The 23,700-nt window shown below is 33.8% G+C and overlaps 1 protein-coding gene across 1 annotated transcript in view; it reads left to right on the top strand.

The window, feature by feature from the left end:
• The window catches only part of LOC140325724 (dystrophin-like), a gene marked incomplete in the record, with an annotated part of 175,314 nt that overhangs the window by 70,555 nt on the left and 81,059 nt on the right, over positions 1-23,700 (top strand). The window contains 2 exon segments of the mRNA XM_072403762.1: positions 15,673-15,861; positions 16,863-17,044. Of these exon segments, the coding sequence (XP_072259863.1) occupies positions 15,673-15,861; positions 16,863-17,044 (371 nt within the window).

The raw sequence follows: 23,700 nt of genomic DNA, 5'->3' as shown, positions 1-23,700 counted from the left end.
TCTCTGTAGCAATGCTCAACCAAAGGCCCTCTTTCACACATAGCAAGACCCATGGCATATGTCATTCCTCGCCAGACTTGTCATATGTGTGACAAGGAGTCATAAAGTGGCAAGGTGTTACGAAACATGTAAGGAAGTGGTACATTGGTGTCTTTTCTTGCAGCTTGTGTCATGCAACAAAGTAGTAAATAAACTACCTCCTTGCTCTTCATTTGAACTTCAGCCATTAGATGACGTTAATAAATCCACACTCACATCATCTTTAGAGTTTTGGGCAATAAAAGGCAATTCTGTCAGAAGTGTTTTGCTATCTATTCTTTTCTGTGTTCCTGCAGACACTTCAAGATAGGATAGTTTTGGCTGCTTGAGTCAAACAATAAACAAAGTTGTTGCAGAGCAGGAGCAATGTGAAAAAATGTAGCGATATCAAAACAGATAATTTAAATTTAACATTTATTAATTACATTATAGATGTCCAATCTATTTATTGTTGTATTGCAAGAATGTTCCAAATTATTAAAATAATTAAAATTTTCAATATGTTTACCATTGGTGAATATGCTTTTTTCTGTGCGATTCTTCTGTTCGTAGCCAGGTAATGTGAATTACCTGAGGTATTTGGGGGTATTCTAAGGCTTTCTAAATATAGCAATATGACAACCAATGATTTAAAGAGTAGTCATATTTACAAAGTATTTACTTAAAGAACAACTATTATTGTTTATGAATAAAAAAAATATTTGATATTTTACTGAATTATACTGCCCTCCTGTAAAACACTTGCAGAGATATTTATGCAGTTTAATATGAAGCCTTTTTTTAATAATCATTCCGACATGCTTGACTCCACATATGAATATTTAATTGCCCACAACCCTTTTAAATATGCATATCTCTGCATAAGTTTCTATATTGTAAATGCTCATTTTAATTATGTTAGTCTTGTGAAGCAATTCACTTTTTATCTTCAAGGATTGTTCTTTGATCATTTAAATGCTTTGCAATACTTGAAATACCTTGTGTTAGAGGAACAATTATTTGCTGTCCTGTGTTTGATGCTAATGCCAGCAATTAATTATTAAATAAAAAACACAAACATCTGAGCCTACTTTATTGTGTATATGAAAAGAAAACTCAATAGCATAAAGACCAACAATGCAGTGTATTACTAGTACTATTACTATGTATTTACTAGTTTTACCCAATATGAATTCAGTTTGATAATTTCAGGTAATGAAATAAATAATTCTGATTTGTTACTTTTGTTTATTCAACTAATTGTTGGATTTTATTTTGTTTGAATATAAACAGGTATTCAATAAGTCAGTTATGCTGATCTACTAAAGCAGAGAATAAAGAGCAGAATGAAATACTGCAGTGCCCTTACATTGTCTGCTACACAAGCCTAGAAATACGTGCATTTACAATTCTTGGACCGATCTACCTGATCATACACTTACATTTAATGCCTATAGTGTGGTCCTAATTTTTCATTTTTTTTAAGTATCAACATTATTCTGCTTTTGTTTCTTTTATTCTAATATGTGTCAAAATGTTACATACAAATGTAAAAAGTGATGTGACTGGAATAATGGGAATAAAATGCAGATAGATGCAGTGTAGATGCAGATAAATATGCACACTGTGTACATATTACAATGGTTCAGCCTGTAATTGTCACTAATGTAAACACTGGTCAAGTATAAAGTGGGCTGTGTTCCAATTGCCAGGTGGCTGACCCGGTTCTGCTTCTGACAATCATTAGCCAGAGTGAATGTGGTCCACTGTGTACCTTGACAAGGGCTTACAACCCCATATTTACATAAGTAACAAAAAGCATAAGATAGGAGCCTGGGTCTTACAGTTACCACCCTGTTTTGCTATACTGAATCTACTATAGTGTCCAGAACATTCCATACACAGAAGGAGGGCAATACATGAAAAATCCACATATTTCTGAGGATAGGACACTGAAGTCATCCTGTGATATGTATAATTACAGGAGATAAAAATGAGATACTCATCTCAGATAGATCCCCCCTTACCATTAAAATGTTTCAGTTGGGGAAGCACAGTTTAACAAGTCTTCTCTAAAGTAAGCATTTGGTCAAGCCCTTCTTGCTGGTGTGTTTTATTAGTAGTAAAAACCTTGAGAAAAAGTGTTTGAACTTTTCTGGAAAAAAAGACTTATCTTTTTAATATGTTTTCTTATGATTAATTTTTTCTTATATCATTATTAACTTATGCAAGTTATATACATTCTTACTTGCAATATTAAAAATATTTAAATAATATTATATAAATATTAAAAGGGTAAAATTATCATAATTATTAAAACCTCAATGGAATAGAATTTTTTTTAATTTTTTTTATTAAGAAGTAACCATTTAAGACATCCAAATCTATAATTACTTTTACCTAATTTTGTACAGTAACACTAACATCCACATTAAGATTTGTGTAATAAAATGTTGTAAAATTGTCTAGATATTTTGTTCTCTGTAAATACAAATATGTCATAAACAAATATGGCATACATGTTATTTATAAGTGTTTAGAATTTGATGGCCTCTAAATCACAACAAATGGGTGAAAATGAAGAAAACAATGTTTTCAGGTACCATGTTACCATGATGACTTTATTAATATTATATCAATGTTATTCCTTGCTAAAATAAATGTAAGTAGGTGGAATAATTGGAATACATATCAGTCTTGTAAGGAGCTTTGTTTATAACATAACATTTAACTGTAAATTAACAGTCAGACTAGAGGAGTATTTATGCTATCGTATTATTCTTAGCTTCCAGTTTTCATCATTACATTATACTGGCAATTAAATTAACAGCTAATTTAGTGTACTAATAAATAAGAGGCAGAGAAAGAAAGAGATCACTGTCTGCTGATAATTATTCAGCTTACAGAGACAATGAGAATGCTCATCCAATATTGCATATAAACCAGTGATATTCAATGTGTTGCTGTCTTGGTTGTGATTGTATATTAACACACAGTACATGGCATACATATTATTTATTTATTCACAAAAACAACTCTAAGATAAATTCCTAGCTTGTTTTATGGCCCATGACTTTTTTCTCAAAGTTACTTTATCTTCCATTTCCTGGATTTTTCAAAGGGAGCTTTGAAAATATTAAATAGGGCACACTTCTAAATAGTGCTGATGGTGTATGTTATCATTGGTATTTGTTTTTAGTTTTGGATAGCATGGAAAGGATTTGATCTTCTCTCAAATTGTCTTCTGTGTCCAAACTGGGAAGATCTGTCCCCCTATTTGTACTTATGACCATTGTTACTTAAACAGAAAGCGATGGGACATCCAAAATTTTACAGCTTTTTCCATGAATTAAGCGGGCCTAATCTCAATGGTATTACTTTACATAAAAGGGTAGAAAACCTTTTTATATAAAGTAAAAATTTTTTTTTTAAGTGCACCTCCCCTTTTGGTCTGAACGGTTGTGGCGATAAAGACTGATTAGGAGCGCAGAGCCTCCCGGGGTACCTACATCACACATCCATTGAGTCTCTTGGCTTCTCCTTCTGTACATGCCCGATCTCAGGCATGTGCAGAAGTGGCATTTTCCTTCATCAAGGGGAAAAAGATACAGATCTTACACATGCGCCATAAGATCTACACTCTTTTTTTTCCCCCTTTACAGCAGGCTATGTCACCTGATCTCACACTGAGCAGGGTGACATAGCAAAATGAAGGAGGAAGAAGCCTGAAGATAGCAGCACCCGGAGCTTCTTTCGCACCGGGACATAGCAAAAATTCCAGTACGCGCGGGACTGGATCAGGGAAAGGTCCTGTGCGGGGGATCTGCGGGATTTAAGGTAAGTGTGATTTTCTTTAATTTCTCAGTTTAGTACCACTTTAAACAGAAGAGTTTTATTTGTACATACACTTAAACTTATCATAGACAAACATTAACGCTCATAATGTAGTTTAAAACATTCAAATGCTTCCACTTGTATCTATTATCATTGTCATTGTCAGCTATAAATATTTCCTAGGTTGTAAATACCTCAATTTATCCCCAGGAACCTAAAACAATGATTGTTAATTGTAAAACAAAAAACCTTTTACTGAAAAAGTATTTTAAAAATGGTTTCATAAAACAGATGATGCAGGACATTATGTATAATGAAATTTATACATCTGTTGACTTACCAATAACAACACCATATTCTAAATTCAAATGTGTGTTTCCAATTATATGTCTGATTAAAACATTTTGATTCAAAGAACACAGGGGCCATCCATGTAATAATTATAAACACTAAATATCTGGTTCTTTTTTGTTCTTGTAAACAACCATTATACCTTTCAAGAAGCTATATTCTAACAAGACTTATTCCAGGTGAACAGGGCCGCATACCCTCATCCTACTTTTTTACCTATATACAATATATACTATATATACCCTCATCCTACTTTTTTACCTATATACAATATATACTATATATACTAAATTTATAATAGGAGGAAAAACAGGACTGGAAAAAGATGATCAAACTTTCAGAAATAAGAGTATAGATGTGTGGGACCTTTTCTATTAAGTCATAGATAATGTTTGCCAACCCCGGAATTCAGGTATAGAGATAAATAAAAAAGAAAGCGGCCAAGGTTTTTGGTTAATAATTCCATAATATATTTTATAATGTAATTAATTGGCCAAAAACCTCAGCCTTTTTCTATTTTATTTAATTCTGATCTATGATTGAACTTTCATTATTTGTTGAAGAAACATCGATCATTTTTAAATACGCTCTGAACCATACAAGCGTTACAAGTGTTACATCTAAACTCAGTTTAAGTTATATAATTTCAGATCACGATCAAGTTGAAACAGAGAAAATTTTGCAAATGCTATTAGAAAAATCTAAGTTTATACTCAAATCATATTAGTAGACAGCACTTTGTCCTCATTTAAAAGTGTGTAGCCAACTCGTTAACGTTGGAAACCTGAAACTTAAGTTTGTTACGCACTTCAAATGAGCACACAGCATCATTTTCTGGTGGCCAACAACCATGCACAAAAAATAATTTAGGAGCAAGTGACCCATTATAACCCACTCAAAAGTAGAAAATATGTTAAGCTAGAAAAAGAGGAAAAAGATATATAGGCTAAACCCAAACTACTTTATTTTTTTCCATTTCAAATTAAAGTTTTTATATTAACGCACCATGAAATATTATTAAATAAATATTTTATTGGCATTTCTATTGGTTTTTTGTTTTAAATGTCATCAGTAACATTTGCATGTTGTGCTTTGGGTTTATATTTGAGTCCGCGTAGTAAAAATGAATACCTTAGTTTATATTAGGATCAGTTTGTATTCAAGTAATCAATTTTATAAATAGTAATGTGTTCAGTGGTGGACTGTTATTTAAAGGGGTTAAATAGTGAGCTAAAACTGCCTAGTATAGTTTTGTATAATGTGATGTTCTTTCCCCATTTTTCATAAATATTATTTTTTCTTTATGACCTGAGAAAATTTGCATATATCCTAAACATATGGTGTTTAAGAGTGGCTATACACAGGTAGATCTCTTAAAGGAGATGTTGATGAGGGCCTGTGTTTGGTTGCACCTACTGCAGCCCAAAAGAGAGCTGGACTGCCCTGGTACTATAAATCCTAAAACACTTGCTATTTGGCTTTTCATTCCATCTTTCAGTTTATATTATGCAAATATCTTCCCAAAAGGGAAAAGGGTGAAGCAGTTAGCACATACTGTTGCTATCCATTAACCCAGCGTGGTTAATGTTGAACCCCCGCTGCATGTACAAAAACGCATGGTTGAATTTTCAACAGAGAGAATTTTTTTAATGGTTACATTAATTTACCAAATGAAATGTCTCTGCCATATTTACAGCACCCAGCTATAATATAATGAATAAAAAAATAAATAAATGATGGTTAATATTACACACCAAATGTTTCCTTCTTTATTTTTTTTTCAAATGCATTGATTCTTCATTTTATTTTTCTTCAGAAAAAAAATGCAAGACATATTCAGCAATTTTCCATCCTTTTATGCCTAACAGAAATTTAAACCTCTTAATTACCTGCAATATTATTAGAGTGTGTTTAGCGGTGATTGAATATCTCTTTATGGATCTCTGTACACCTCTTTCTTCAATGTCATACTATCAAAAAACCTGATCATTTGGAATACATTACTGTTTAATTGCCAGTAATTTCTCATGTTGTCTCTCATCACAGTAGCATGGTATATTTTCAGGATGGCCAAGGATATAAACACATAACATTTTTTTCTCTCTAGTAGTCTAATCATTCTATCTACAAACACACTATTTGAAAACCCTCCAGGGCTATCTCAAGTAATCCATTTTCTCATAAAATACCATATGACAGATAAAATCTGTAACTATGTTCTCCAGTATATTTTTGCTTGGTGAGATGTTTGATTGGAGATATCTAAGCCATCACTGTTATAATGAAAACTGAACTGACAAAAAAACCTGATAAAAAAGCCAGAAACAGAAACTTCAAAATAAAGCATTTCTTGCCTAAATACGAGCCTAAAATGGATAATATTCCATCTTTCCTGTTTTTTTCCTTCTTACTGGCCCCTTCTTTTTATTCTTAATTTAATTATAATTTTATTATAATTGAATTTATTCTTTAATTACAATATGTTCATTAGAGCAATAAAGTCACCATTAGGGTATTATACAAAACACACTTTTTATTTTTGGCCATTTTATACATTTATATTGCATCATAATGTGTTTTCTGCTGTAAAACTTGTGTCATAGTTTATGTAACACAGGTTTGTTGGGTAGTTCCCATAAATACATTTGTACCTTGCAAGTAAATGTTAGCTTACCTAGTGAATGTGATGAAAGTTGACTTTTGCCAATGTTACCCAAGTATTTGCAAATAGTAAATCAAACCCAGTGTTATCCATTGACATTTTTTAGGCAGCTGAAATAAATAAAAGTTTGAAGATGGCGTTATTAATTCTGCCCTTGTTATAGAAATGAATAACATCAGTAACAGCATTGTCATTTTCTCCGTCTTCTAAAACTATCCAGAACTGTTAGGAGCTTTCTCTGTCAGACTGTATGTGTTTCTTTAATCTCTCCCCTCAATCCTAACTTTACTACAGTGTCTGGTTCCTACATAGTATGTCAGGTTGAATAAAGGCATAAGTCCATCAAGTTCAAACACTAGGCAAATAAATATCCCAGATATAAAACCCTATGGACATAGTTGGTCAGAGGAAGGCAAAAAGAACCTTGGTACAATTTGCTCCAACAGGGGAAAAAATTCCTTCCTGATTCCATTAGGTCATTTGGATGTTCCCTGTAGGATTCTGGGGATGTGCGTGGAGCTCTTGCACATTATCTGTGCCTGTGCACTGCAACTACCTACAGTGTCGGAGGCATTTCAGCCAACAGGTAGACACCCTGGTGATGCTACAAACACATTTTTTTAACCTTTGAACCTTTTAAGTCTAGCATCAATGTAGTCTTTTTTTCGCTGATATAATAGGACACAATTCAAAGGGTACCTTTATTTCTTTAAGGTATACTAAAAAAAATAAAAGATATGATTTCTCAAATATTGTATAAAGCCTCTTCTATAAATCTCTTTGATTTTGTTTAACAAAACATCATCTAGAAGCCTCTTTTTTGTCACTTCTTATATTGCAACCCAAAACTAAAAAGTTTGCATCCAGCAACTCCAACTTATTCCTTTTCAGTTACCAATAAAACTTGAAAAAGAATCTAATCCTTTCCCACTCTACCCAAAACTTAAAAAGTATTGCCTGCAATTCACCTGTAACACAAAATATGACCAATTCACACAATGAAATCATTAATTTTATTACCAATAATATATACCATCCCAGAAACTGATTTTTTTTTAAAGAAAGTAGAAACTGAATGTTTTATAGTGTGGAAAGCAATACACTTTACTAGTTCTGTGCCTGAAATATGTACTACTGAGTTGTATTGTATTGGAATAGTCTGGTGAGTTAGGATAAATCACACTGCACCTGATTTACCATATAATGTATCAACAAAAAGCTAGAAAATGTTCAAGCTATCAGCAAACAAACAAGCAAAGCAATTTCAACAGTTTTTGTTGCTTATTTTTTTCCATAAGTAAACGTGTTTAAAAATACATTTTCTCTGTGTGATGTTTTGGTTCATTTTGCTTAAATCTATTTCACTTGCCGAAAACAAAAATCGTATATCATCAATAATATGCTTAGTGCTGGAAAAGAGTTTGATATTACACATAAAGTCTCAAACTGGAAAACAGTAAACTTACTTTGAACTTTTTTAAATGGTGTTATTAGACAGGTGTACAATTGCATGGGCTCTACTGAAATGTCTGGGCATATTTATAAAAGGTTGAGACAACAGCTTGCTATTTAAACCTAGAAAATCTGCCTTGGGCAATGTTTTTTTTTACATTTATGCAACAGTGATTCTTGCGAATAGATATCATCAGAATGTCAAAACTTTTCAGCAAGTTTTTACACTAAATTACAGATTATTCAAGATGGGTGTGGAACGTCATGTTTTATTTTTAGTACATTTCACCTGTTAGTTCTCCCGAGGGTTAGCTGTATTTCAACATCACATTTTTCCATGTCAAAGATTGCAAAATTGGAGATATAGCAGTTAAAAGGCAAAATACTACAAAACATAGTTAATGAAAAAAAACAAGCAGGTCCCATATTCTTTTAAAACATCACCAAGAGTTTTCTTTAATTAATAAACAAAAGAGCAATGGAAAATTCAAATTCCATCAGCACCTGCTAAACATTAGAGTACCTATTAATACTATGTCTTATTTATAATAAAAGCAAAGGGGTTTAGTATATAAAAATTTTAGGGCCATCTAAAATGTAAGCATGAAAATGTATTTATTGCTATATATATCTCACCGGAGATATTAGAGCTACATAATACAAAGACAGCTTGATACACCAAGTGGTTTCTGCATCCGCTAGCGGAGACTTCTATACCTAATTTACAGTCATATAAAAAAAAGAAAGGTTTTATGTATCAGGATAAAAAAAATCATCTGGTCCTTAACAAGTTATAAAATATTTAAATGTAACCTTGGATGTAAAACAACAAATTTTCAGTGTCATTATTTATTTACCAAAATTAAGCTAGTGTGTGAAAAACTAAAAACACCAGGTTTTAACAGAACCGCCTTTAGCAGAATTAATTTAAAGTAAAGTTCTTTAAGGCTTTTTTTGTTTCTCACTTCTTTTTGGAGTAATCATAGCCCCTTTTCTTTAGAGCATTGCTTTTGTTTATTGAGGCTTGGAGTGCATAAATAAATGCTTGCATCCAGCTTAAGTTAATTTATTGACTGAAAGGTGTTCACACCTTGTGGCTACAAAACAAGTCAAAATCATCACCCCTCCATCATCATGATAATGAGTATAAGTTTTTTTCTTATATAATGTGTTTATTGTTTGCCAAACGTAGAGCACGGCAATATGCACACTTTTGTCTTGTAACATTGTTAAAAAAAATTTTCCAGAAATCTTGTGGTTTGTTCAATTGCAACTTTACAATCCGAGTAATCTGCTTTGTTCATTTAAAAAAAAAAGAGGCTTTCTCCTAAACAGCCTTCCAAGCAAGCCATACTTGTTCAGTTATGACTGAAAATGACTTGCCAGTTTTTTTCTAAATGTATTGTCATGAACCTTAACATTGAATTTGCAAACTGATATCTGTAGAGTCTGAACTGTGACTGCATTTTTTCTGTTTTTTGGAAAATTCTCTGAGCATTTCATAGCCTAAACTTGGGTTGGGTTTGCTGGGACATCCACTCCTGGGAAGATTGGGATCTGTCCTGAATATTTTTCACTTATGGACAACCTTTTTTCTGTAGAATGGTGGACTTCAAATTGTTTGGAAATAGTCCTAAAATCCTTCCAAGATTGATAAGCAGCAATAATTGCCTTTAAGGTTATTGCTGATTTTTTTCCTGGACAATGTGTTCAACCACACCAAAGACTGTCTGCCACAGTTGCTGATAATAAATTAATCAAGTGAATTGGATTATCAGTACCTGGCTGCTTCTTACCTTCTCAAATTGAATATGAAAGTGGTAAGGGTGTACTTACTTTTTTTACACACTGCTTCTGCATGTTGACTTTGTCTTTTTAAATAAGTAATGTCATTATACGTATTTTTATCTGAGGTTGTATTTACTTTTATTACGAAAACCTGCATAAGGACCAGGTAATTTATTTTTGTTTTGTCTACAAACCTTAGATTGGACAGAGAGTGTTCTTTCTTTTTTACATGACTGTAACTCTTACAAATGTTTATCTTAAGTCAAAATTATATTTTTGGATAGAGTAGACAAAGGTTACAATATCCATAAAGTTTTTATTGTTGTTTGTACCCTACACTTGTAAGAGTTAAGCTCACGTTTTATCTATAATTGTCAGCATCACAGAAACAATGAGATATCCAAATGTTTGTAAGTGGAACGAGAGGTGGGATGAAATCTTGAAATGGGCCAATTGTCTAAGAAGGTTTCCCCACTGATTTTGGAGAGCAAACGTAAAAAAAAATTAAGCCTTTCCTACGCTATCAAAAACTGAAAAAAAATTAAAACAGTGTAAATTGCTGGTTAGTAATATATCGAGTGCATTAACTTTTTTCCTTTTTTGTTTGAGTAACACGAATTAGAGGTTTGAAGAAGCTTTTTGCAAGTTATTTTACATTTCATTTTACTGTATTATAGTAAGGAATGGGACAGTCACCACCTACTGTTAATTTATCTTTTGCTATATATTTCCAGTCAGTACCAACAAAATTATTGGTACAATTCCACAAAATTATTGGTAATAGTTTCCTCTACTAAACCTAATAAATATTGTGACCTCAAAACATTCAGCTGCAGGTAAGCTTTTAAAGCTCACCTAAGCCAAATCTATGGTGTTAGAGTTAAAATTATATGATAGTTTGCTGGGTTAGTGCCATTCATTTAGATAATATCAGCAAGATCTGTAGAAGAGGTGCCTATACCATCTTTTCATCGCATGTCTTGAGATGAGGCAATAGAAGAAGATAAACTTTTAACGCAGCCAATTCATTTTTTAAAACTTCACCTTGTTAGTTTGTTTATTTGGCAGATTAGATCTAGAGAAAAAAATGAACGATCATGTGGGCTTTTTAAAGATTGCTGGTGCTCATTTTTCCTATGCAAATCAAATAGATTTTCCACTAGCTTAGTCTACTCGTGTATTCAGTGCAATGAATAAGGCAGTCTTTATGCTTAATTAGATGATTTGTTTTACCACATACTCTAACAGGGTAGTTCTACTGAAATATATGGAAGTTTATCCTTTCAGATTTTTGTACTTAGAATAAGTAAGTACTTCTCTAAGCCAAGACTGTTCTATTTTTGCAACCATTTTGAATGTAGAACACTGTCATTTACCATATGCTCTGTTTTGCCCTCCGCTAACCAAGTTTTCTTATATATTTAAGTGCCAAATATGGTAAAGTTGATTTTCAGAGGCACCTTACTGTCCTTATATCCTCGCCATCTGTTCAGTATACTCTAAGAGTTTACATTTTTACTTATCTGTTTTGAAGATTCTGTTTTGAAAAATGTTGCTTTATATACACATGTGGAGTCAGTGTGTTATTTAAGCTGTTGCTTATTTATTGCCAACAACTCACTGTCTCTCATACAGAAACTTAAGCATATATGAATCATACATAAATGTAAAGTGCAACATTAAAAATGTTTTCTTAACAAAGCAATTTAGCTATATTCTTTCAATTAAATGGAGTTGCACAGGTAATGGATGGAGCTACATCTTGCTTTTGCTAACCTGTCTGATTATAGGACTAATAGTTTTGTTTGCATGCTTGCTGGTTGTTTTTATTAGATGCTGACTTTTTTCTTTTTCCTTTCTTTTTCTTGAACACCAGTGGTGAGATATTCCTATTCTCTTTCTGTGTCACTGATAGATTGTCCATAATGTACAAGAAAAAAATATATATTCAGTAAAACTTTATGTGATTATTGCTTTTCCTTACCCTTTGGAAGGAGATAGTAAAACAAACTACAGGACTTTCTTAGTTGTTTACGTTAATTTACTGAACAAATTAATTATTGTTGTCTTTGCTCTGTGTTGAGTTCAATTGGTAAATAAAGGCAATTTTTTATATAACACCTTTTTTAATAAAATAAGTGAACATCTTATTTACTTAGTAAACATCTTGCCCTCATTTATTCATTCAAGTCAATCACACTGATATGTGAAAGAATGAAAAAAGAAAATCCATGAAAATATGTAAAGGTGAAATACCAAATAACTGCCAAATATTAATTATACTTAATAAACTTCTGTAGCTCACTCCATTGCATTCTGAGATAAATGTTTTTTTTTGTTGCTATGGCGTCTCTACAGATGCCTCTTCCCTTCATTCATGTCTATTAGCCTTAAAATGGGATTGTTGTGTCATTCGTTCCCCTAAACTAGCTGTGGCTCACAGTGATACATTTCCCAAGATTCTTAGAACATATTTAGTGCTGCCGGTGGTAATTGATAAGCTTTAAAGTAACTATTCACAAAGTCGTGAAGTACCATCACGTACAGACTAAGAACATTGACATTTGCATATTCTGTTCACCAAGAAGAAGGGCTTGCATGGGCAAGGTCATGTAAGATCAAAACAGGGAGCATAGCAACACAGACTTACCCATCACAAGCAACCCTGAAACAAGAATGTTAGGCTACGCATGGACATTCCCACAACTCACAGCATGGGAGGTACTTAGAGGATGGCAAGAATTAGTCTTGTAATCCGTAAAATAAATCAAGCCCTGTGGATAATATATTTCAAGGTGGTTCATTCACCTGTATTATGGGATTGACCTATCTTGCTATTAAGGATTGATGCAACTTGAACTTCCTATATATCCATTGATTTTTAGATGGCACCTTCTATCTTGTTTTAACTTTACTCTCTTATTTTCGGGATGTGACCTGTATGGCACGCACAGCATATTCTACACCTGATTACTGCTATCTAGGGATTAGATATAATATTTCCTGTTCCTGTTTTGTGGACAAAGTTTTGAATACAGGAAATGGAGGAAATCTGTTGCAGTTGGATTTCTGGTCACTTCCCGTTTTTGTATCAGGCATGAAGTGAAGGAACCTCTGTGCATTTGGACAAACTTTGATCCTCTGTTTGAGTGGGTGGGGTTGTGAAGCACACAGGGGCATGTTGAGTAACCTTTAATCACTTTTTTACTTTTCGTCATTCACATCCCAATAACCACTGTATTGTACACAGGAACCTTACTTAACTATTCTTTTTGCATTACAATATTGTTTAGGGATTCTCAAAAACATAGTGTAAAATGCAAATGGTAATAGCACAGAACATCCAATTTAAATGCACATTTCATCAATTTAATGTCATCAAACTGCTAGAGGTTGGTATTATCTCTGATAAAGTTATCACTGTTGTTAAAACTATGCAGAAATATTGTTTACATTTTTTTTTAATATTTTGTCTAATTCTTTTACTTCTAATTGAATCTTGGAGGTTATTCAGTATATATATATATATATATATATATATATATATATTTTTTTTTTTTTGAAAGGAGTAAAAAATGTGATGACCATGTGATGTGTGATTAAGCTCTATCAATTGATTTGTTTGCAACTAGCCCTTCTGGTGTCATATTTACTTGACTAAACAGTGCTATGCAAACAACATTCCTCCCACCTTCCTTTAATTGTTTTATGGGCCTCATCATGTTGTTAAAAGGAACGGAATTTGCAAATACACTGTGTACCCTAACAGAATGCAGCATGTCCCTACCTCCTACCACAACAATTATAAATGCTCCATGAAGTGTATCTGATTTCTTTTATAAATTCTTAGCTCTGCCCTGAGAAGCGTAACTTCTGTAATGGGAATTAGGCTTTGATAGCTGATATGTGGCTTAATTAAAAGTCAAGCAAAGCATAACCGAGGTCTCTACATTGGAATGAGACCTAAGGTTCATAATTAGAATATGCCTTGTCTTGTCAATTATTTCATATTAAAATAAGAATTTATTCTAAATGTTAAATTGCCTGAACATCAACATGGTTACATAAGCCTAATAAGTATGTTTTCCTAGTAGCTACAACACTCAAGTGCAAACTTGAAATACAAACTATTCAGTAAATAATCAAGCATACACTCTGCAAGTTAGAAAAGAAACATTAGGTTATTTTAGGAAACACTAATTTGCCAGATTTCAGTGGTATAAAGTATGTAAATACCTTCCATGTATTCAGTGCTTTTCTCCAAGCCCAGATTGGTTACACAACCATTTTAGCATATGCCAAAAAAAAGTATTGTCTAAGGACATGCTGTTATTTTATGAAATTAAAATAAAACAACCCCATACATTCAAATCATCAGTCATGACAATGCCTAAACATTTTAAACCTGTTAAGCTTTGCAAACACTGATTTTAGACTAACCAAGATAGTCTATATGTTATATGGCAAGGCTGCTTTTAAGCCTTCCACAGTTCCTTGCTTCCAGAATGACATCCTACTGCAGTTGGCCCTTTCTTACACTCATGTCAGAATGTTCCCATTAAAATCATATAGGACCTAAATTCAGCGGAGGGGTAGCAGGATGCATGCACCTGAATTTGATTAACTCAGAGGATTTTCATGAACATGTGAATTAGGAGAGAATAATTTTACCTACTGCATTTACTGGGTAATTTACCATAATATAGTGTAGCATGGATTTACCCATTCAGAAAACTCTTGCTACAATAAAGTTTATTAGTTAATGGGTGTTAACAATAGAAAAAATATTTTTGCCAACCTTATTGGGGGTAACGTCATTATGGTTTACTATATTATCAGACTTCTGTAGGCAAGTATAGTTTGACCAGCAAGAGTCCTAATTCTATATCTATGCAATCACACAAATTGTTAGTTCTATGTAGCATGGTCATGCTGTGTGAATTTTCTGTTTAGTAACTATTTTTTGCAAGCTTGTTTTGCATCAGTAACCTCACATCTAGGTCCACACACTCCCCCAGGCAAGTACAGCAGGTGCAAATATAGGCCATGAAACATATTTACCTACCCTAAGGAAAAAACATGTAGTTGTGTTTTTTTCTTTTGTAATAAACTTGTGCTTTTATCATGTTAAAAAAAATCCTTCCCTTGCAAACCCCTGTGATAAATCCCACATTTATCGTTTATTAGGGCTTCAGAAGCAACCTTAAATAACAGATGGATTTAAGCATATCTGTGTTTATCAAGCTCTAGAACTTATTTGGCTGTCTCCCTGTTTCTCAATTCAAATCTATTACAGCTATCATAGAAACATAAATCCATTGGGGAAAAAGCAATATCAGATAATGTAGCACATTGAAAGAAGAAAAAAAAATCTTTTCTTATTAAACAATTCTTCATTTTGCTACTGAATACAATACTGTAAGATGTCTAGAAAGCTCTTTTATTATTAAACTATTTTCATTTTGTGAAGATAGACAGAGTTACAAGCAAGGGGTTTCTGAATGAAAAAAAAATGAGTAATTATTGTAGCATTACCTGAAACTAATACGGTACTCTTGTCTCTGCAGCAAGTACAAGGCGTGGATGACCGGCCATATGGCAGGTTAGTGATGGAACCAGAGGCAGATCTAGAACATTACCAGTCAGCATTGGAAGGAGTGCTTTCTTGGCTTCTTTCTGCTGAAGATGCTTTACAGAGCCAGGGAGCAATTTCTGACAATGTTGAAGAGGTCAAAGAACAGTTTCATACTCATGAGGTAAGGCAAATGTCTGCCAGTAATTTATAAATACTTATTAATCTGTTCTTACATAAAACATTAGCATCATTTATTATTATCTGGCATTTTTGCTGCAACTGAAGAATTATTCCTATATATATATATATATATATATATATATATATATATATAATTCATATTTATTGTATTGCTTATTGCTCTACATCCATAGAAGCTGGGGCAGTGCTTTTTTATATCAAATTCGCCATAAGGATGACAGGACCCCAAATAAGAGTTACAGAGAATTACAGAGTGCATCAACCACCCCAAGTCCTGAGCATTGCATTTAGGAGGATGGAAAAATACATCTTCTCTTTCATCTCAGCTAAACTCATGTCTCTGGAAGATCAGCCATCCCACATATCACAGACATTATGATCCCATGACTCAACAGAGATAGCCACAGAGAGAAATCTATAAATACAAATCTATTGATATTTTTTTGAATTAATAACAGGAACAAAATTTTGTGTATGTTTTTTATTCAAATTAATCAAATTTGTGGTATTAAACTTCAATTTCTGTGACCTTCTCTCATGTTCTTCATACAAACAGAACACAAAAATAAACCTAAAACTTTTTGTAAAAAAGTTATGTAGCAAAAAACAATGTATTTTATTCATACCCTTTCTGCAAGTAGTGTACTTTATAATATTGTAATGGAAGTAGCGACTGTATTCAGTTTTATTGTGTGCATGCATGCAAGGCAATGATGACATGATTCTACTCAACAGAAATGTCCCAAGCATATGCTGTAGAAAAGAATTATTACTTTTGTCTGGAAATAATGTTACAAAAATGGTTTTTATGCAGTAAAAACAAATAAACGTGGAACAGATTCACCATTGTCTTATATTTAGTCTTGGTTATTTTACCACCTACATTAGGTTGAAAATCAGCTTTATATCTCTGCATATAATTATACTGTTATAAAATTTAACTATTCTCCTCTCCTGCTATAAAATTTTCTTCATTTCTAGGGCTTTATGATGGAATTAACATCTCACCAGGGAAATGTTGGAGAAGTTTTGCAAGCTGGAAGTCAACTGTTAGCTGTTCGGAAACTTTCTGACGATGAAGAGAATGAAATCCAGGAACAGATGAATCTCCTCAATTCCCGATGGGAAAGTCTCAGGTTGGCAAGTATGGACAGGCAAAGCAAGTAAGTTATGATCATTTCACCTTTTTTTTTTTTTTTTTTTATCACAGAGTGCTTAAAGTATATCTCCAGCCAGTGACAATATGTCATCAGAACAGGAGGCAAAAGAAAGCCTCCAACAACAACACAGGCAGCAATAAAACACTCATTTTAGTGGAAAAGGGCTGAGCTAGAACATCATATTAGCATTTTATTTCCGTTCATGTCTTCATAGGAGATTGTCCTTCACTTGTCATTGGGCTGACATCTGTTACCGAGAAAGAAAGTTAGAGAGAAAAGATTCTAACTTTATCAAACATTAAGTAAAAATATTTTTGAGTTATAAAATTGCCCAGTTGTCTTGGGAGAAATGGCACACCATCATCCGAACTTCCACTGAATCTTGTATTTAAAGGTGCGGGCTTTGTTTCTGCTTCGTCCCATAGTTGATCTGAAGTAAGCATTTAGGTTTGAAATTCAGAGCCCTCAGTTTATTTGGATCACACCTATGTCAATGTGCTAATACCAACACAAGTGGTTAATTTGCTTAGCAGCATGAGGTAAAAATGAGCCTTTTGCTTTCATGGGGACTTGTGATAGATTCTATTTTCTCTAGGCTTGACAAACATTATTTGAAGTTCACCAAACCTGCCTGAGGCAAACCCACACAGCAAACATTAGAACAGGCTCCTGGCAACGCCATTTGAAAGTGATTTGCAAGTTTATGTGCTAGTGCCATGTATGCCATCAGCAGGCCCTGACAAGTCTTCCTATTGGCTGAAAGTTACAGTAAACTGTTAAAAAAAAGTAAAAATTCTTCTGTTGGAAGGTACAAAATAGCAAATGTGTAAAGTTCTATGAACACATCATAACAGAGAATCAATCCTTATCTCTTTCTCTTGTTGATGTTAGTCACTGGATCTTTGAGTCAACCTTTGAATTTAAACTAAGGCTTCATCAATAACTTATACATAATGACATGCTGAACTGGTTTGATAGGCTATGTAATTTAAGGTCAGACTAAACTTAAAAATATTGGAACCCCCCAAAAAATAGTTTTTTTTTATTTGTTTTTGAGGTGTCAATTCCCAAAATCTATAGAATTCCAAGAATGAAGCTGGGTACACATGTACATCATACCAATGGCCTCCAAATGGGCGAAAACATGATGCTAGATCCCAAAAAGGTGGCAGAGAAGATAGTAATTAGAGCAACAACAATGAGCATGGGTCTGTTAGCTTTGGATTTGTGCATATTTGCAGATTATGTCAACAGCCCCCATCCTGCACTTCTGTCCATTCACTTTAATGTAACAGATTATCTACCCCATGATCTACCAGTACATCTATAGTGCTCCCACACTTGTCATATCTGCCACAATAAATGCAGTGCTCAGACCTCAAGGGATAAGACGGCTCTAAACATTAAGTCATCGATTTTGTGTTGGCACTGACACTATCTCACAAAGAGCTTTCACAGAATATTTTGCAGCTGTTGCAATGGACTGGGCAGTGTTGTGAAGGTAAGTATATTGGGACTGGGCTTTAAGAAGACTCTGGTGCTCATTGATTAAAGTGTGCTGCAAAACAGATGCTTGACAATAATAGGTTAAAACTTGTTAAAGCAAAAAAAGATTATTGTAGCCCTGGCATACATTAATCCAACCTGGAAAAAGTTAGAGCAGACATGTGTTCACTGTACTCATCATGTCAGACCAAATTATATTTGTGCTGTGTTTTTTTGTGTGCATAAGGGTAACAGGGTTATTGTGGAAAGTAGTATTTTATTTTTGCGTTATAAGTGTACTAAGTGGACTTTTTGTTCCTTTTTTTTGTGCTTCACTGGGTAAATGAGAATCACTCCTGCTCTCTTGGAATTGATTTCAAGTTTTATAAGAAATAGCGGTGAATCTGACTTGCATGGGCTAAAGATCAGTGAAAAACTTCAGTCATGGGGGTTGTCAGTATATCAAGTGCTTTATTATATAGTAATGATTGTTTTTTCCAATATGTTTTGTCTACTGGTAAAAAAAAACACTTTGAGGTTTACAGGAGTTTTTTGTAAACATATTGTTTCTCTGTTGCTCAGTGAAAACGAAAAGTGAAATCTTTTTGAGACAATGTATTAATACCATACACAAACTTAAAAGAATAAAAGCCCAATATGCTCTGCATCGAAGTTGCTAATTAACGTAAACTATCTAAACCCTCATGTTAAATATTAACCTAAAGCCCTGCTGATGGTTTTAATAGGATGGATAAGAAGCAAAAGATGAGATAACTTTTCTTGGAAAATAGAAAAAAGGAAAAAAAAGGAAAAAAGGGAAAAAAGGAAAAAAGGAAAAAAGACTAAGCATTTGGTTACATGGTCTATGCTAAATAGGAAGATCATACCAAGATAGTTGAGTTTGAAACTTGAAACTAGTCAATTCAACATTGTAATACCTTTTATTACCCTAAACATTTAGACTAGGGGTGAGTGAGCCAGTTTTTAAGTAAGAATGGCCAGTGTAATATCGCCAACAAAATCGAATTAAAAAAAAATTAAAAAATAGAAAAAAAAGATTGCAGGCTGTGCAGCACCGCAGTGTGCGATCCCTGGCACTAGAGGTTAATGGGGACAAGTCTCCCTATTCAAAACCTCTAGTGCTCTCTGATTGGCTAAGGAAAGCTTTCCTCAGCCAATCAGAGAGCACTAGAGGTTTTGAATGGGGAGATTTGTCTCCGCTTAACCTCTAGTGCCAGGGATCGCAAACAGGATTCCACTGCGATTCTGGAGCACCAGAGGTTATTACCCTCTAGTGCCCGGGAATTGCGGACATGAGGATTCCCAGGGCTGCATGAATGATTACAGCCCTAAGAATCCACTGAGATCTCGGGGCACTAGAGGTTAATTAACCTCTAGTGCCCAGAGATCCTAGTGGAATTGCAGATGAACTCTCAATGGATTTTCTCTATTGAGAGTTCATCTGCAGTTCAGTTTTCACAGTCACTGATAAGTACAGCCCGGTGATCGTGTAAACTTTGCGGTCACAGCTGATTGGAGGAGGAACGCGGGAGCCTCCAATCAGCTGTGACTGCAGGCGAACTCTCAATGGATTTGCAGTTCAGGGATCTGCAGTTCAATTCCCTTGGTCACCAGGCTGTACTTATCAGCCCAGTGACCATGGGAACTGAACTGGAGATGAACTCTCAATGGAGAATCTTCATTGAACTAGAGGTTAATTAACCTCTAGTGCCGGGGATCGCAAACAGGAGGATTCCCAGGGCTGCAAGAATGAAAGCAACTCTGAGAATCCACTGCGATCCCGGGGTACTAGAGGTTAATTAACCTCTAGTGCTGGGAAACCTAATGATTTCCTCGATCTTCCGATGGTTTCGCAAAATCGGTTAGACGAAATTTTGCAGACCCATTGGAAGTTCGAGGAATTTTCTCGAGAATGCCGGAGGCAAATCTAGGCATCCAGGCAAAGGGCTATCTGAATAGTAAAAGGCAAGAAGTAAGCTTCTGATCGTTGCTAAAGAACATGAATCTTTGCTTGCTCTTCACTCCTTCACTCATCTATCCATGCATTGTGGGTTTAAGTGGTAACTGGGTCACTTTATATCATCATTAATAAAATTAATAATGACTTTGCTGTTATTAGTATGTGACTTACCTAGAACCGATAGGTAAATCAGGATTTCTGATTTTCCCTATCTTTATACTGGTTCTGGGTCAGTGATTTGGAATGCTTTTACCCACCACCCACTTAATAAATTGGTTCAACTGTCATCAGCAAATATTTCAACTTTACATACAAAAAGACAACTTTCACAATCTTTTCTTTCCAGAAACACAGTGTATACAGTACAACAGAATCAATGTCAATTTCAGCATCTCAATCTCTTTCAGGCCTTAGGTGTCCTACCCGAGGTATAGTTGCCCCTTCCTCTGTCTCTACAGAATGGCAATCTTCTCACAAACCAACTGAGTGCAACTGCTAAATGAGAACATTTGAAACAATTAGTCTAATGACTGTTTCCCCATACCATAGGGAAGAGATTGCTTTAAACTCCAAAATGTGTTGTGTTAATTTTGTCAAATGGATATAATTGCCACTTTATTCATAGCATACCCAGTTCCTACTCAAGCTTATATAGCCAATCTTTGGCCCAGCACTCCTAAGAGAGGCGCCTAAAGATAATATTTTCCTCTTTACTGATAAACCAACTTCTTCTTCCTTCTTCTTGCTGCAAAATGATCATATCTTAAGTCCATATCAGATTATATGGAGGTAATTATATACTGAAACCTTTGGCACACTTTTAGCATTGTTACCTTTTTTAAAAGGTATTATAGATAAAGCATTACCCCACCCATCAACCTAAAGGTCACATTCCATATTAGACAATAGAATACAATTTTGACCAACAACTGGGACTTTTAAGGCATTCAATCATAGATAAACAATGCAGTATATGAAATCATTATTTCTTATACAAATCTTCAAACATTTTACAAAAAAGTACATGTAATTGTAGTCTTCATGTTACAAATAATGTAGTTTGTTCAACACTTTTTGTAAAAGTTGTAAATATATGGGAAAAAAGCTTGTTACAATTTTTATAATTTTTGGAATCTTTAACAAAGCTTGAGAATAATTCCTTATATTCCAAGAATGCAATGAATGCAAATGCAGTGACAAATCATGAAGCTTGTTAACAGTCCTGCTTGATCTTCAACCACGAAACATAGCGATGAATCCCGTTATGACAATTAAAAATGAAATAATCATTTTTTGTAACTTTATTTCTGAGATAATTACTGCCAGTGGGAAGCTGCCTGATTTATAGCTCCTGATAAACGAATGTTCTAAATGCTGGCATAAAATGAAAGGCGCATATGCACAGCAAATATTTCCATGCCTTTTCTAGTAGATATGAACACATTTAGAATAAAATACTTTATCTTTATTGGGTGGGTTTTTAGTAGACAGACTGAGGTTCTTTGTTAATGATCTGCACCTGAACCTACCAGGTTCCAACTTCCAAAGTGTATGTCAGGTTAGCTAACATTTTTGTTTTATCAGTGAGTTACTGGTTTTTAAAAACATGACATGTCAATGCTAAAACAAAATACAGATATCTGAGGATAACTTCATAGCCTATACAATTGCTAATTTAAATTTTTTAGATTACTTTTCTATTCAAATTGGCAACTGCTGTAGTTTTTTAAAACCTATAAAATATAAATAAAAAATCAATATAAAAATAATTATATGACAATATGACAACCCAAAGATGTTAATCATAATACTGGTCAATGGAAAACCACAAATAACGTAATTTAATGCTTCTGAAATTGGATTACTGATTTTTTTCAGAAATCTGCACTAAGATACAAGTCAAATTATGGCATCTTCTGCATGTAGGATTTTTTGTTTTGTAGAGATACTCCCTAAATGATAAGATTTCTGAAGTGATTGAGACACTACAACTTTCCTCGTCAGAACATTGAGTGTCCATCTCTCCTCTTCAGAAAAAGGCATTTGGAAAATACATAGTCAAATAATCATGTTTCTTCAGAACAGTCACCTGTAGGAATCTGAAACAAAGTTTGTGAAAAGCCTTGAAGTGTACCTACATACATATTCACCCCAAGGGTTTTTTTCCTAACAAAAGTGAAGATACACTGTAAAGGTACGCCCTTCTAGTACAATCAGTAATGAATCAGAATTAGCAGTATTTAAATTGGGTGCAATATTAGGTCTATTTCAGAAGAACAATCCTCATAAGCACAGCAGCTCAATATACCTGCAATGCATCCTTCTGGATTTAGCAGCATATTATTTAGTGCACTCAGATTGCCAGTAGATGAGGTGTCATAGCATAACCCCTTGAATTCTATTTGTAGTTGCCATTGATAGCTATTTCAGTATCAATTATTTATAAACTAGTAACCATTTTAAACCACTTGAATACTAATTGTAGTTGCTATTTCATTATCAATTATTTAAAAAAGGTAACCATCATCAGGTGCCAAGGTCCCTAATGTCTCCAGGCAAAACTGTTGTTTTCATTTTTGAATAAAGTGTGAAAAGGTTGGACTTCCTGTCAACTTTTTCCACCCGATTCCTAGTTCTGGAGGTTCTTCAAGAAAAAGAAAAACGGGGATCCAAAATTTTAGAGTTGTCCTAAGAACAAGAAATTTTATATTAGGATTGTTTAGGGGACATGTTTCCATAGGGGAATTCCCTTCATTTAGGAGATTTCCACTAACTTTCTGCAGTTTTTTTAAGAAGAATATAAAGTGCTTATACACAAACATGATTAGTTAAGCCTATTGTAGATATATCATCACTACTTTTCCATCTCACTTGCATTTGAAAGAGAAACATCTTGAAAATTTGTTACTAAAATTAAAAACAACTTCATTACATTCTGGGTATTTTGTATTCTTCTCTTTACGTTTAATACAAAACATGAACACCTTAATCACTAAAACCAAATGATTTTTCACAGAAAAGTCTTTGTTTCCTTAAGAAAACCCACTTACCGTATTTTTCGGACCATAAGACGCACTGGACCATAAGACGCACCAGTTTTTTAGAGAAGGGAAATGAAGAAAAAAAAGATTCTGAAACAAATAGTGTCCTAAAATATTTTATGTGCATTAAAAACCAACATCACAGTCATAAA

This window comes from Pyxicephalus adspersus, chromosome 1, assembly GCF_032062135.1.
Source record: "Pyxicephalus adspersus chromosome 1, UCB_Pads_2.0, whole genome shotgun sequence".
NCBI classification, from domain to species: Eukaryota; Metazoa; Chordata; class Amphibia; order Anura; family Pyxicephalidae; genus Pyxicephalus; species Pyxicephalus adspersus.
Note: the sequence above shows the minus strand (reverse complement) of the source record. Positions and strands in the feature narration are given on the sequence as shown.